This window comes from Drosophila persimilis, unplaced genomic scaffold (assembly GCF_003286085.1).
Source record: "Drosophila persimilis strain 14011-0111.01,24,50 unplaced genomic scaffold, DperRS2 tig00000002-arrow-pilon, whole genome shotgun sequence".
Classification (NCBI taxonomy): Eukaryota; Metazoa; Arthropoda; class Insecta; order Diptera; family Drosophilidae; genus Drosophila; species Drosophila persimilis.
In genome coordinates this window covers 2702130-2717647 of record NW_020825289.1, presented here as the reverse complement: position 1 = coordinate 2717647, position 15518 = coordinate 2702130, and the positions used below count along the sequence as shown (strand labels likewise).

Genomic DNA, 15518 nt, shown 5'->3' with positions numbered 1-15518 from the left:
TAGCAAGTAGCCGGCCTTAGCCCATCCAAAAAATCAAATAAATATAAAGTTTAACCCAGTTCTCTTTTTATTTTGAAAACAAATAGGTGACAAAAAAGCTCGGCATCTCAAACAGTGCCCTCAGTACAAACTACACCGGGATCGTAAAGAATCAGTCCGGAAAAACTTCATACTTCCGTATCTCCTTAACTGGGATGCAGGTGTATCTACTTTAGGTGACGTAGATAGACCTAATCTGTTGAGCTGCATAAGCTTCAAGGTTCCCATTAGACTCACTAGAAACTATGTACCGTTGTTCCTTCCACTTTTTAGATCGAATTATTCCATGCATGAACCGTTTAGGGCCTTATGTGCGGATACATACTCATAAACCATTCTCGTAATTAGTAATAGTATTTCTATGTTGAATGCATGCTTAGTTCTCTTAGTAAGTTTTGTTCTAATTTTCCTCGCATATTAGTATAACATCATTCCTGCATGTTCGCGTTCGGTTCAGCTACGCGCTGCGCGTCATGCTTTAGCGCCCCTCTGTCGGTTGGGCGGGCGGAGGGCTGCGTTTTTCCTGCGATCCACGCGTAATAGCATTCTGCTGGTGTCACACTGGCCACTTGATGATGCAGTAATAGCATCGCCAATATAAAAAAAAATGTGGGAAGACAGTTTTCTCTTATATGAAAATATGGATGGCGGGCCGCAATGCTTGATTTTCTTACATATTTCAAGTCGATGCACAATTTTTTCACTAAGAGGAACCAAGGAGCATGCTTCGAAACAATTGGATTTAGTGGCTACATTTCACCTAATATAATATTTAATAATATTTTAATATTTCCTCTCAATATTTGTTCTTTTCTTTGGCGCAAAAAATTTTGCTTTATCTCAATTTCTGCTCTAATATTTTTGAGTGTAAAGCAGCAATCGGATTTTCCTTCGTGCGGATTCGTGCCAGTTGTCTGCGCACACAAACGGACTAAAAACATTTGAATGGCTGCATGCTGACCTCTAGACTAGACATAAGCTTTTTGTGCGCGGTCATACCAAAGTTATCCTAATATCCAAAAATTTTTACGCAGTTTAATCAAAAAAAAGAGACTTTGAATAGCGCTACATTAATCTTATAAATCTCTTCCATAGTTATTATCAAAATTACAATTGTCTAAGTTTTTTCAACTTCACATATTTTATGGTCCCCCGCAACTGGCACCAGCTTGTCAATTCTCATGCACAAACAATTATAGCAATTACAGTCTGTTTTTAGCGACTATTGCTTTGAAATCGGCTAGATTATTGCCCTCCCAAATATATTATATTATTGAGAAATGTTTTTAAAGGAATCCGGAAAATTTCAACCATATTTAGAACTTTAGCTAATATAAGTTATTCATGATATGATATTACAACCCAGTTGTAATAAGAGCAGATCGAAATGTAGAACAAGTTTTGTTTATATGTATACTTAACTATGATCATACTAAAAAACTACATAGAGTAGGAAACAACTGTCGAAGGTTATATATTTTCAAAATGTAAGAGTTAATCTGCTTCTAAAGTTTGGAATCTAAAATTGTATGTAGCAACATTATAACCGTAAAATCCATATAATCAGTTCTAAAAATATCTTTAAAAAAGTTGAGTCTTACATTACATGTGTTGCTCCCATTTTTGTATTCAATTTTTCCAATGGAAATTATATGAATATTGGTCTTCGTCTTTATAATAATCCAATAACCTTGCAAATAAGATGAAAGAAAGTCACAAAAGTAACAGACGAACAAATAATCATGTCTCGGGTAATTAAAGATATATTAATATCCTAAAGAAGGATCTAAAGGGGTATTTACAGACTACCTTTTTATATTGGAAGAAACCCAGAAACCCTACATATACATATACATATACATATACATATACATATACATATACATATACATATACATATACATATACATATACATATACATATACATATACATATACATATACATATACATATACATATACATATACATATACATATACATATACATATACATATACATATACATATACATATGCATATATATATACTTATACATATACACATACAAATGTATATTTATACGTACCTATATTTTAGTAATCATTAGTCTGAACCAAAATTGCATCTAATGTATATTTGTATATAGTTGATTGTGGCAAGTCCAATGGTTTGGGAACAAATTTAAGATATATTTATTACAAAATAAGACATTTGTTAACTATGCGCTTTGACTTAATTTGAGACACATATGTATGTATATAATTAACGTATGCATGTATGCATACTATTCGCATGTGATCATTCACACATAACTACGGTCCACTCTCTTTTCCAAGTTCAAGATCCAGTGTCTTGGGAAATCGACTCGGCTCGCTACGTACTTTTTTTATTTGTCAGGAGGGCATCCTCGGGCTAATCCTCGCAAGGGTATGTAAAAATGTATCTCATTGTGCAATGTAAATGTGTGAATAAATATTAATTTTTCACAAAAATAAAACATTTTTCACATCGACTTATTCGACCGAAGCGAAAGTCTATGGCCTCCACAATTTTGAAGATACAAGAAAACCAAAAAAGCAGAGCATAAAAAGAGAGATAGACAGATGTATATGGCGGAATACAAAAAAGTACCGGATAAACGGAAGCAGATAAAATATTCTAAAGTTCTAGTCAAATAGAATGGAATGGAATGGAAATAGACGGAATGCAAAAACTAACATTAGAACATGACTAGCCCTCTATATGTTTCTCCCATCACAGTATGTCTTTTCTCAAAACAAAACATTTTTTTTTTGTTTTTATGGAGCTATTTCTTGATATAAGGAAATAAGAATTTTTCTTATTTAAAATGTAGACTTGTATCTTACGAGAACCAGGTTAACAACAAGTCGAACCAAAATTTATTAAAATATACGAATTTGATTCGACTATAAGGCGTACACGAAAATTTTTCCTTCTTAAACATAACCATTCAACATCAACTACATACATATGTATAGCCGTAATTAACCTTGACAATTAATCTCGACAATATTTTGTGTATAAAAAGTTCTTTCAAAATTGTTTACTCAAAAACATAATTTTCTTGGACCCATTTTATCGCGTAGAAATATTTACTTGTATAACTATATATATATAACTATCTCTTTTCAGTGACGTTTTGGCTTTTCGAATCGCAATTTATAGTGGATTTCTGACCTAAAAAATATCTTCAACGTCATGAGCGCTTCACGCCATTTTCTGCATACAAAATCAATTTAAATGTGGGATGAAAATGAGTATGTGCTTTCATATGTATGCATGGATATGTGTATATTTGTTTTGTACTTACGAGTATATTTTGCGATATGAATTTTCCGTTCGTCTGCTTCCATCATCATAAATGACTTGGTCCAGTTAGTAGAGAATGGTCATTTAGTTCAAGCAGTAAATTTTTCGTGTTCTTCATAGATCGATTTCCAGTGCACATTTGCCTGTTCAAAAGTCAAGAAGATAAAAATGGGAAACTCAACAATGGTCCGTGTGAAAAAAAAAAATTGTGACTATAGTATTAAACATGTTATGGATAAAAGGCGTTAAAAATTAAAAAAAAAAAAATGACTTAAATATGTAACTTAAAAGTCGATATTCAAAGTATACGCAACCCTTATTCCCGAAACAATGTTTTATATACTCGTATTATAATAATAAATTATAATAAATAATAATTATAAAACGTTGTCAAGAAGAATCTTAGTTTGAGCAGTTAGTTTAATATAGTCAAGTGTTATCTTTTTTATCTCTTTTATACTTTTTTATTAAATCAACAAGTTCTGGGTCGATATTTTGCTTTGGGTCGTTGCCCGATATGCCCGAAATGTCTGGCGAAATAGTTGTAAATGCTTGATAAATCGTGTCTTTTTTTGGTGCTTAATCAATTGAGACGGGGTTTGACATTGGGCGTGTCCCCTATTTTATGTAAAAGTTATGTTTTCATTTCCGGCAATCACTTGAAGAGCGCTCTCCTCGGATTAATAGTGTAAATGTGAACTATGTGGACAATGATACAAACAAATGTATGCTTCGAACCATAAACAGTATATAAATAGAAAAGAAACCAAATAGTTTCTACTCAGCGTAAGAAATCGCTGTCCATCGAGGCCATTTCTGGAATGAGTATAGGCCGTATATCGAACATTTACCTGAATTCAGTTTGTTTCGTTTTTTCGCTTCCCTTATCGCACCCTACCTAAAATCGCTAAGAATGTGGCATCCATAACTTTGAATTTGTGAGAAAACCAAAAATGTTTTTATGTATGTTTAGGGACTGTTTTTATATGAACATTATGTATGCGCTAATTTATACAAGTGTAATTTCCCAAGCTCAAAGGGTATAAAAAAGTTCCATTTGGTCAAAAAAATAATATGAGAAGTTCTAGTCCTATTCGACAATTTCGTTTGTTCGTTATCTACGTTTTATCTATGTATGCGGAACGAAGCTGCGCTCAACGATCGGAGCGGCAAGGTAGCCATGCAAGTCATGCCCAAGCTTCACTTGCACTTTGGATACCACGCATTAAAGGGCATATCGCAATTTTACTTGTGCGTCGTATTTCCCTGTCATGAAAATTCGATCAGTGTAGTGCAGTCGGTAGTGCAGTGAAAACATCAATGCACACAAAATCACTAAAAGGGGAATCGGAAAGCTAAACTCATTAGCTGTAATCCCCTTGCTCGCGGTTCCCACTTGTATACATATACAGGGTGTCTTTTTCTGTCGTGCTAAGCGATTTCGTATAACCTCTTTTTAAAACATGGCATTACCTGAGCCTTATAATGCCGCAAGCGCAGTAATGCCGAGTGATGTCGATTTTTATAAGAATTACGCCGTCCATTGCGCGTCAATTAAAGGCCATGAATCGATTTCTCCCCAAGGAAGAGCTGACCGATTTACATGAGGCAGAGCTTCAAGCTCGCTTAGAGCAAATGAATTCGGATTTCGATGCCGCTCAAACGAGCCTTGAAAGTCTGGATTTGATGCTGTTAGCCCATGATACTCGACTGGAGTTTTCTAATACCTTTGTGGTCAGGTCCAAGCTGTCGCGATCATTTATGGCTGCTCGCACGGTTAATTCTGCTCATTCAACGGCTCGGCATATTCTCGACGAGAATTCGACTTGGTTCGCCTATGATATCATAGGCCGTTCTCGCCTGCCTGAGATGCAGCTTCCTCGATCTAGTGGAAACTAAATGGATTGACCAGAGTTCCATTCGAAGTTTTCGAGAATGGTGCACAAGGAGTCATTGAAAAATTCCAGAATCTTCGTGGATGCCTATATAGTGCTGAGCTGGATACGATTCGTTAGAGAATTACGACAAAGCATTAAACTTACGAATCAATAATAAACTTATACATTTTCAGGCACACGTCAAGGCTATTTTCGTAATGCAAGGGGTGAAGGAGCGCTAAATAATCGAATTGCGCGGGCTCAGCGACTTCTGACTTACATCGTGTGCACGAAATTGGACCACAATACACAAGCGAAATAGGAGGAGAAACTCGCGACCTCAAAATTGGCCGTATGGTCAGGCCTGATCTCGTTCTTGAAATCTTTTTCTTAACTCCACATGTAACCATTTCAATTGATCCGAATATTATCTAGATGTCAGGAATTCCTTAGTCTCTCTGCTTTTAGTCAGTATATAGAAACAAATAAGAGTCACTTATGTTTAAACTGCCTCAACAATGGACACGAATTGCAGAAAGACAGGTCAGGATCATGCAGGCATTGCCAGTCCAAACATTATACGCTGCTCGACTTCCAATCGAGAGCTGGTGGAGGAGCTTTATGGCTCGATCTGGAATCGAGGAATCGATCTGGCTAGCAACGTCCCTCGTCCATGTCACAGATCGTTATGGAAAACTTAACCCCTGTCATGCCATTTGGGATTCTGCATCGTAGACAAACTTTATAGCATCCAGACTCGCTAATTTTTAACAGATCATCGTTTGTCTCATGATAACATCTTCAGTATTGGAGATTCCATTCTACCTTTGAGCAAGTCTAGGCAGCAAGCTATCGCGATTCTTTCTTTAACGTGGATGCAAAGGGTTAGCCAATAGCGAAAAATGTGGATCCAGCTGACCCTGAATTCGTCAAGCCCGTACTAGCCGATATTCTGATAGGAGCTGGCCTATTCTTCGACCTATTGTGCGTGACAAAGATACGACGTTCGGCGCAATTACCAATATTAAAAAAGACAACTTGGTTAGATATCGTCTGAAAACATCAGTAGCTCAGAAGATAAGCGTGCAGTGTTATCCGCTTTTGAAAATTCTCCTCACATCTCCAATGACGATTTTAGTTCCACAATGCTGCACTGCAAGCTGACACAGCAATGGCACCAGGAGGAAACCGATCAAGAGCAACAATACAATGCGCGAACTTACAAGTACAACAAACACGTATATATCTACGTGTAATGAAAGTCAAACTTCCACAATTTAAATTTCTACCTTGCTAAATTCCCTATGATCTGGATGTACTCATCAAAACTCACAATCACTATTGGAGTAGCCGTCAGCCGCACTCAAAGATGCGTCTTCAAAAGTGCTTTCTTATCTATACGGATCGAAGCTGCGCTCAGCGATCGGAGCCGGCAATGCAGTCATGTAAAGGGCAACCAAGCTTCACTTGCACTCTGGATATCACTCATTAAACAGCATATCGCAATTTTTTTTGCGCCGTAATAATCGAAGTAATTATTTGGTCGATCGGGCATAGAAATCATTATCTCCACAAACTTGATTCAGTGAGACATTACAGGAGTCTTAATACAAAATTTCGTTGCTCTAGCTCTTATAGTCTCTTAGAACTAGGCGTCAAACAAGACGGATGGACATTCGGACAGACATGGCCATAACGACTCGGGTATAGATGCTGAACAAGAATATATATAATTTATGGGGTTGGGAACGCTTTGTTCTGGGTACTAACACATCCACTTTTACCACAAATCTAATACTCTTTAAGTGACTGCGATTTTTCAAGAGATACATTTTTATCTATGAGAAACAAGTGCCGCGGCTCTTTTTTATACCACGACTGAGCTCATTATATATATATGTAAGATCTAAGATCTAGTTTAAACAATACATTTTATGTTTGATTTATATATTAAGTATATAAACATATATATATTAATTAAATATATACATATATATACTCCTAATTCTGTATTTACACGGAAAAAACCGTGTAAAATAAAACATTCGTTGATCGTATGCAAAAATAGATGATTGGTTCCTTATCTCTACAACCTATTAAAATTAAGAAAAAAATTAGGAATCGTTGGAAAAACAAATTTGCGTATACAAAATTTCTTTACCAAACACGTCTGATTGCATTGTCAGTTCACAAAATACTAACAAATTTTGTTTGCAAAAATGTAATTCCCATAAATTTCCACATGAAGTGAATTCCCCTACATATGTGCTATCTACAATTGATCTGACCAGTAAATTTGCTTATACATATGTATGTATGTATACGCAAAAAAACAACGAAAGAGAAACAAATATGTATGTACATATTTTTATTTTCTTTATTTATATATTTATATATTCTTTATTTTTTATTTTCCAACCGTGTTATTTCGAAACTGTGTAAAAAAAGGCCATGTAAAAACAGAATTAGGTGTATACATACATATGTATATATATAGTCGACTTAGGTCACAACAATGAAACCAAGAATTTAACGAAAATAGTGTTATAATACAACAATAAGCAAGTTAAAAAAATATATATTCAACAAAAAACTTTAAAAATCTGAGACCATCTCCAAAAAGTCCTGCCACCTGGAAAAAAGGCTAAAAAAGTTCAAATTTGGCCTGTATTCCTTATATTTTTAATTGATTTCCTCTTGGTTAAGCCACGACTTGACTATCTTGCAGCAATTATTCGGGTCGTTGTCCTGCTGAAATATCCAGGCAAGTGGAAAATTATGGGCATATTCTCAGGGGACCTACGCCCGATGATCTGAAACAGCCCCAGACCATAATCAAAGCGCCACCATGTTTAACGGTCTTCTTTGTGTATTTTTGATTTAATTGTTTGTTGGGAAGACGTCCTGCATATAAATATATATAACTATATCTTCTTCTATATATATATATATATTAATATATATTTATATATATTTATACAATTTTAAAGTCTTTATAACTCAAGAACGGCTGAACCGATTTGCCTGAAAATTGATGGGGAGGTAGCTAAGATTAAGGAGACTACTGTATTCCGTTCGAAAGCGTTCCCGTGTTACATGACATAAACGTCAGCACAGTAGGTTGTTTGTGACAGCCCCGACTTGGCTGTGTTTTTCAAAACATGTAATCATTATTCTGGTAGACTCAGATACGAAACTATTTCAAAAATTCTTAAAGTTATTTGGAATGGATTTTGAATAAAAACAGAAAAGAGTACGCGTTTAATAAACATACGTGTTTTTGTTGTTCTCATTGGAACAATATTCCCATCATATCGTGCAGCATGTGAATAATTCAATTTACTCGAACAATCGAGGAAGCTTTTATCTCAGCATTTCTAAGTCAGAAACGCACATTATTTGCTAGCATCATTTCGACATGCTCTCCATCTAACCTGTGCCACAAATACAAGGATAATATGTCAGAAGATATTTTACATCAAAATCGTGTAGGTTCCAGAAATCCCGATCTTGAAATGATTAAACAAAATTAAGCGATACTATTGATTGAAAACATGTGTTACCTCAGATCAGCAAATCGTGGAATGAATGACGCATTTTATCGCGAATTTGAACGGGAATAATTGAAGGCAATTGATGATGGCTTATATATCCTGGATGGCCCTGGTGGAACTGGTAAGACATTCCTCATGTCAATAATTTTAGCCACTTTTCGTAGGAGAACAAATTTTACGGTTGCAGTTGCTTCTACTGGAACAGCAGCCATATTGTTAGAAGGATGCCGTGCGTCAGATTCAGCATTAAAATTACCGTTAAATCTTTAAAATATTGAAGAGCCTATATGTATTATTGCAAAACACTCCGCAATGGCCACATTTTTGTCAGCATCGAAAATTATCATCTGCATAAACGTGCATTTGAAGTACTTAACCGAAGATTATAAGATCTACAAAATGACACGAGATATTTTGGAGGAGCCATGATTCTACTGTCTTTCGATTTCCGCCGAACATTACAGTTTTATTGTAAAATTATCTCAGAGCATTTTCTGACTATCGGTAATGGTCAAGTAGCTGTCAACGAATAAAGCGGATTGATTTTATTTCCTCAGAATTTCTGTAACTTTGTCACAACAAAGTATTCCCAAACATCAATTCCAACTACAACGATGGGGAACGTTGTGAGTTGCTACTGCGACCGCAACTCTCCATTTATACCCGATACATAGTGAGTATGGCTACATTGAGCGACAATGTGTGCGTGCGGGAGGCAGAAAACGTGTCTGAACGTGTCGTCGGGCGCTGCGTAGCCACTGCAAATTGATTTGTTGCTTTTGGCTATAATAATGATGCGATCTGATCCAGATTCGCTAATCTGGTAGATATGCTCATTATGATTTATTTCATTCTTTATTTATATTATATTATATTATATTATTTATAATATTTGTATACCCGATATATGGGGTATATTAGATTTGTAGTGAAAATGGATGTGTGTAGCGTCCAGAAGATCAGCATCAATAGCCGAGTCGATTGAGCCATGTCTGTCTGTCCGTCTGTCCGTCCCTATTAGCGCCTAGAGCTCAAAGATTATAATAGCTAGAGAAACGACATTTTATATCCGGACTTCTGTGATATGTCATTGTTACAAGTATATTTCAAAACTTTGCCCCGCCCACTTCCGCCCCACAAAGGGCGAAAATCTGTGGCATCCACAATTTCAAAGGTACGAGAAAATCAAAACCGCAGAGTCGTAGAGAATGACCATATCTTCTACACTCTTCTAGAATCTGAATTGGATCGTATCATTATTATAGCCAGAATGAAGAAAACAATTTCATTTTTTCTCGACCTGTCTCTCTCTAACACACTCGTATCATAGCCGGCTTTGCTTAGCGCAAAACAATAGCGCCTAGATCTCAGAGACTATAAGAGCCAGAGCAACCAAATTTTCGTATTATTATTTTCATTTTTGAAGTTTTATGGCATTGAAAAATAATATGGACTTTTAGTTACGAATGATATTTCTGCCCCTTTTTAAAGAATTGGAATTTTTTAAAGATATTAAATGCGTTTATCCCAAAATAAATATTTTTGTTGGCTTCCTGTTTGTCCTTCAGATCAAAGCACAAAAGACCTAAGCACAGTTAAGAAAATCAAGCAAAGGAGGAATAGTTATAACTTTGGTGTTAATACACTTAGTCTCTCTTTCTCGTTCTCTTTCCATCAACGAATTAACACCCAGTCGTTCTGTCGCTCAATCCGCCAGGGCGCAACACTGGACTGCCCACGGCAGGCCAGGCAATATCACAGGAATCTACACAAAAAATTCGGACAAAACGGACAAACGTTAACGAAATTATTATACCCCTATCCTGTATTTTTGGGGTACTGGGTTCTAGGGAAAAGTTGTTTTGATTGTGGTTAAAAAACATATAATTTTTGTTTTGTTTCCCTTGTAATTTGTTGGAATCGTCCCATAAATTCCTTACTGGTTTTTGTGGTTAGTTTTTGATTGGGGACAAGACAAAATTATGGAAGTGTGGTATCTTCTGGCAGCTTTTTAATATAAAAAGTATATATGTAAATAAGACAAACGTATAGTAAAAAAACAGTACACGTATAAGCAACTTAAAATACGGATCTGTATATTTCAGAGAGTATGTGATTCAAGAAAAAATATAGTGCAATATAATAAGGCCTAACGTTGAACAATTTTACCAAGAAATATATTTTTCTATCAAGAAATTTGTAGCTTATTGTAAATCTATAAATAAAGTAACGAACCAGGGAAATTAGGGAAATTTTTCTGATGGAGAGAATATATGACGCTCCCCGAACATCTTACCGCAAATATTCAGAGAGGAACATGACGAATACAATGTTTATGCTCACATCAAATTTTTTTGATTTTTTTTTTAAACACTAGCAACTACTTCTACGAGTGCAGTTTGTGATTTTCGTCTCATCCGATGCTGCGACACATGTCGTTGATAGCAAGAAATACAAAAAATGTGGATCGCGTAAGAGGGAAGACTATATTTATTCCCTGTCTTCGATCGTAATAAACAGCGGTGGCTGTGGGATCTCTGATACTAACGTTAAAGGTGTTACGACTTAGGCCCTCTTGAACTATTGAGCAAACGACAATAAGGTTGTGTCCGTAAAATCTTGCAAGTAGATACAAATATAAATTTATACTCGTATTTACCAGCAAGCTACAAAATTATTTGTTTAGAAACAGTCTTCAAATCAAACACGCCTATACCTGATTCGCTGATTCGTTGTATGACAGTGTTCCTAAATCGTATGCATTTGTGTACAAAAATTAAAACTGCCAAAAAATATAATTAAATTATTCGGGATAACGAAAAATTCTTGAGTTGTCGAAATGAGCGTAAGTCTTTGTTGCCGTAGCTTATAGCTACGTTATAAGATATAAAAACAAATGCTTATTAGTGAATATAATGTTTTCTAAACAACACAACGTTTTCAAACAACGACCATAAGTGTTACTGGTTAGTTCATACGGCGAGCTGCGATACAATTTATTAAATAGTTTTCGATGTGTGCGTTTTACTACTTCGGGTAGGATTATATTTAAGCCGACAGATAGTCGTACGAATAATAATATACTAAAAAAAAAATCAATTTACTAAGCGGATAGTCATATAACAATTATTCCAAAAAATTAATGGTTCACTTAACCATTTTTTTTATTAAAAATAGTACCTTTAATAAAATGTAATCATTATTCTGCCAAACGACACAAAAGAAAATTGTAAACCGTTTTAATTGTGGGAGCAGGTACTGTTTCAGACATGATCATTATGTTTAAAATGTTTTTTATTTATGTATTTTGTTGAAAATAATTCAAATTGAAACAAAAAAGCACTACCTACAGACGATCAAAAAATCAGTATTTTTGAAAAAAATGGGTTTTCTTTATTACATTATTAAAAAACTTCGAAATTTTATTGAAATCTCATTATTTTTACCTACAGGAATACTGATATTTGTTTGTTGGGATTTGTTTGGACTACTTATAAGAGACGCAGATTTGACAAACACATTTTTATAAGCGATACTCAAAGAGTATAGGGGTATTTTAAATTTGTAGTAAAAGTGGATGTGTGTAACACCCAGAAGGCAGTGTCTCCGACCACATAAAGTATATATTCTTGATCAGCATCAAAAGCCTCGTTGATATAGCTATGTCTGTCTCTTGATTCAGTATCACATGAGTCTGGATACAAAATTTCGTTGTTCTAGCTTGTAGTCTCTGAGAAATAGGCGTCAAACAGGACGGACGGACGGACGGACAGATGGACAGATATGGCTCTATCGACTCGGATTGTGATGTTGATCAGGAGTATAAATCATTTATGTTGATTATTGGTATACAAAGTAAAAAACTTTCTATACTCAAAGTATATGACATTGTTTGTCAATACAAACTTTTTATGTTTTGCCAGATTTATAAATAATTAAACTATGCAACACCATATTTCCGCTCAGAACCAAACCGACTTTTTCTGATAGTTGTCTTTAAAAATGCTAACTGTTTTTTATGGTGTTTTTTTTACATTTTTTTCGACTTTCAAAGGTAAAATTAAAAAAAAATGTATATCGCCAAAAATTATTCATTTCGAATTTGAAAGCTTTCTATTTGGTAGGCTGTAAGCTGAAGCTACAAAGTGTTTGAATCAGATTTATAGCTGAATTTATCAGCTTTTCAGAATTGCAGTTTAATACCACCAGGAGTAAGACGCCGCTAATATTAAAAGACACGACAAAGAGTGAGTGCGAGAGAGACAGAAAATCAGCCTGAGCGTGACGTCGGGCGCTGCGTAGCCACTGCAAATTGATTTGTTCTTTTTGGCTATAAAAATGATCTGATCTGATCCAGATTCAGCAATCTGATAGATATGGTCATTATCTATGATTGTGCGTTTTTAGTTTTCTCGAATCTGCAATATTGTGGATGCAACAGATTTTCGTCTTTTGTGGGGGCGGAAGGGGGTGGGGAGAAATTTTGAGATATACGTTTTATAGTGAGATCTAACAGAAGTGCGGATACCGAATTTGGTTACTCTAGCCTTAATAGTCTCTGAGATTTGTGGATGCCCCAGATTTTCGTCCTTTGTGGGGCCTTCCGCCCCCACGAGTGTGGCGAAATTTTGAAAATAAACTCGTCAAGATCCGATATCACAGGAGTGTGGATAAAAAATTTGGTTGCTCTAGCTCTTATAGTCTCTGAGATCTAGGCGCTATTGTTTTGCGCTAAGCAAAGTCGGCTATGATACGTGTGTGTTAGAGATAGACAGGTTGAGAAAAAATAAAATTGTTTTCTTCATTCTGGCTAAAATAATGATACGATCTGACATATGACATATGGTCATTTTCTACGATTCTGCGGTTTGGTTTTCTTGTATCTTTAAAATTGTGGATTCCACAGATTTTCGGCCTTTGTGGGGGCGGAAGTGGGTGGGGCAAAGTTTTGAAATATACTTGTAACAATGACATATCACAGAAGTCCGGATTTAAAATTTCGTTGCTCTAGCTCTTTTAGTCTTTGAGCACTCGGCGCTGATAGGGACGGACAGACGGACGGACGGACAGACAGGGCACAATCGGCTCAGCTATTGATGCTGATCAAGAATTTATATACTTTATGGGGTCGAAAACGATTCCTTCTGGACGTTACACACATCCACTTTTACCACAAATCTAATATACCCCAATACTCATTTTGCGTAACGGGTATAAAAACGAGTTTTAAAACTTTTATAATATGAAATCGCTCATTGAAAAAATATTCGTTAAAAATTTTTAAAGACCCAAATCTATCAGAAAAAGTCCGTTGGGTTCGAAAGAAGCTTTATCAAAATAGATATAATTATTAGATACTATGTAGCTAAAATGAAAATATTAACTTTTTAACTTTCCGTATGTTTCAAGGATGAATTGACGAAAGAACAAATCGAACGTAAGTCTGCTTAAATACTCTTAACATTCGTATCAGATTTTCTCATTTATACGTTTTGATACAGTGCTTCGCAATGCATTCAATGCATTCGATCCAGAAAAAAATGGATACATCAATACTGCTATGGTTGGAACCATTCTAAGCATGTTGGGTCACCAACTGGATGACGCGACATTGGCCGACATTATAGCTGAAGTCGATGAAGATGGATCGGGTCAGATTGAATTCGAAGAATTTACGACATTGGCTGCTCGATTTCTTGTTGAAGAGGATGCCGAAGCAATGATGCAAGAATTAAAGGAAGCCTTTCGCCTTTACGACAAAGAGGGAAATGGTTATATAACAACAGGCGTCCTTCGAGAAATTCTGCGAGAATTAGATGACAAACTGACTAACGATGATCTGGACATGATGATTGAGGAAATAGATTCGGATGGATCAGGAACCGTAGATTTTGATGGTTTGCTAAATAATGTCATGGAAGGTGAGACATATGAATTGAATGACTATTTTTAATTTTTAGAATTTATGGAAGTTATGACTGGTGGCGACGACTAATACATGGATTGATCGATACAATGCTAGCAACAAAATTTAAATAGTCTTAAATTGTTGGTCTATAAAAAAAAAATAATAAAAGTCCAACTTGAAATATCAAATATTTATTTATAAAAATGTATTTTTTTGATACGTCAATCTTCATATATTCTAGCTCAGGACAACAAGTTTATCTAGCGATGTCTGTGTGTTTTGAAGATATACATATGTATGTACATATGTATTAGAAACATCGCCATACTATTCTTTTATAAAATATTCTTTCCTTCGTCAAAACTGGCTAAATTTTGTATTTTTCTACAGCAAACTGCTTTTGATTTAAGATCATTATTTTGATCGTTTTCTTCGTTCTTGAGTTAAATATATGACTTCAGATGCTTAAAAATCAATGTCAATCTAAATATTGAGCAGCGTTTCATAAAAAATTTCAGCCCTACCTACAATATGAAAATTCCCGCAAAAGTGAAAAAGGTAGCAAATAATTTAAAAGACCTTGGCTTCTTTGATGGCTTTGAAAAATTTCAGTAATGCATTAAAACAAAAAATATTTTTTTTTCTAGTCAAGATAAGCACAATGATAATGTATTATTTAAACAAGATTTCCTTTCTATGGAATTTTCACCGTATCAATTTCCTACCGTAGATACTGCTGCAGTGTTGGTTTCAATGTTTGCCCATAATCAACAGATTATAGTCAGTGGTGTACTAGTAGAGGAAAACCCTATTGTTGTCCGTCATTTGCA

General features: G+C 35.2%; 1 protein-coding gene across 3 annotated transcripts; it reads left to right on the top strand.

Moving 5' to 3' along the window:
* Positions 1-3502: 3502 nt before the first annotated feature.
* LOC6590634 (troponin C) lies at positions 3503-14855 on the top strand. Of its 3 annotated transcripts, none has more exons than XM_026987032.1 (4): positions 3503-3535; positions 14190-14217; positions 14282-14677; positions 14741-14855. In XM_026987032.1, exons 1-4 carry the CDS (start codon positions 3518-3520, stop codon positions 14773-14775), a joined length of 477 nt encoding a protein of 158 aa, XP_026842833.1. In that variant the 5' UTR covers positions 3503-3517; the 3' UTR covers positions 14776-14855. The 3 variants fall into 3 exon arrangements, with proteins under 3 accessions (XP_026842833.1, XP_026842832.1, XP_026842834.1); XM_026987031.1 differs by lacking the exon at positions 3503-3535 and adding an exon at positions 8869-8901; XM_026987033.1 differs by lacking the exon at positions 3503-3535 and adding an exon at positions 11538-11625.
* The last annotated feature ends 663 nt before the right edge of the window (positions 14856-15518 follow it).

Excerpts from the sequence above, each read along its gene's own strand:
- LOC6590634 (XM_026987032.1), top strand. Across the intron at positions 14,218-14,281 it reads GACGAAAGAACAAATCGAAC|TGCTTCGCAATGCATTCAAT; the intron begins GTAAGTCTGCTT and ends GTTTTGATACAG. Across the intron at positions 14,678-14,740 it reads AGGAACCGTAGATTTTGATG|AATTTATGGAAGTTATGACT; the intron begins GTTTGCTAAATA and ends TTTAATTTTTAG.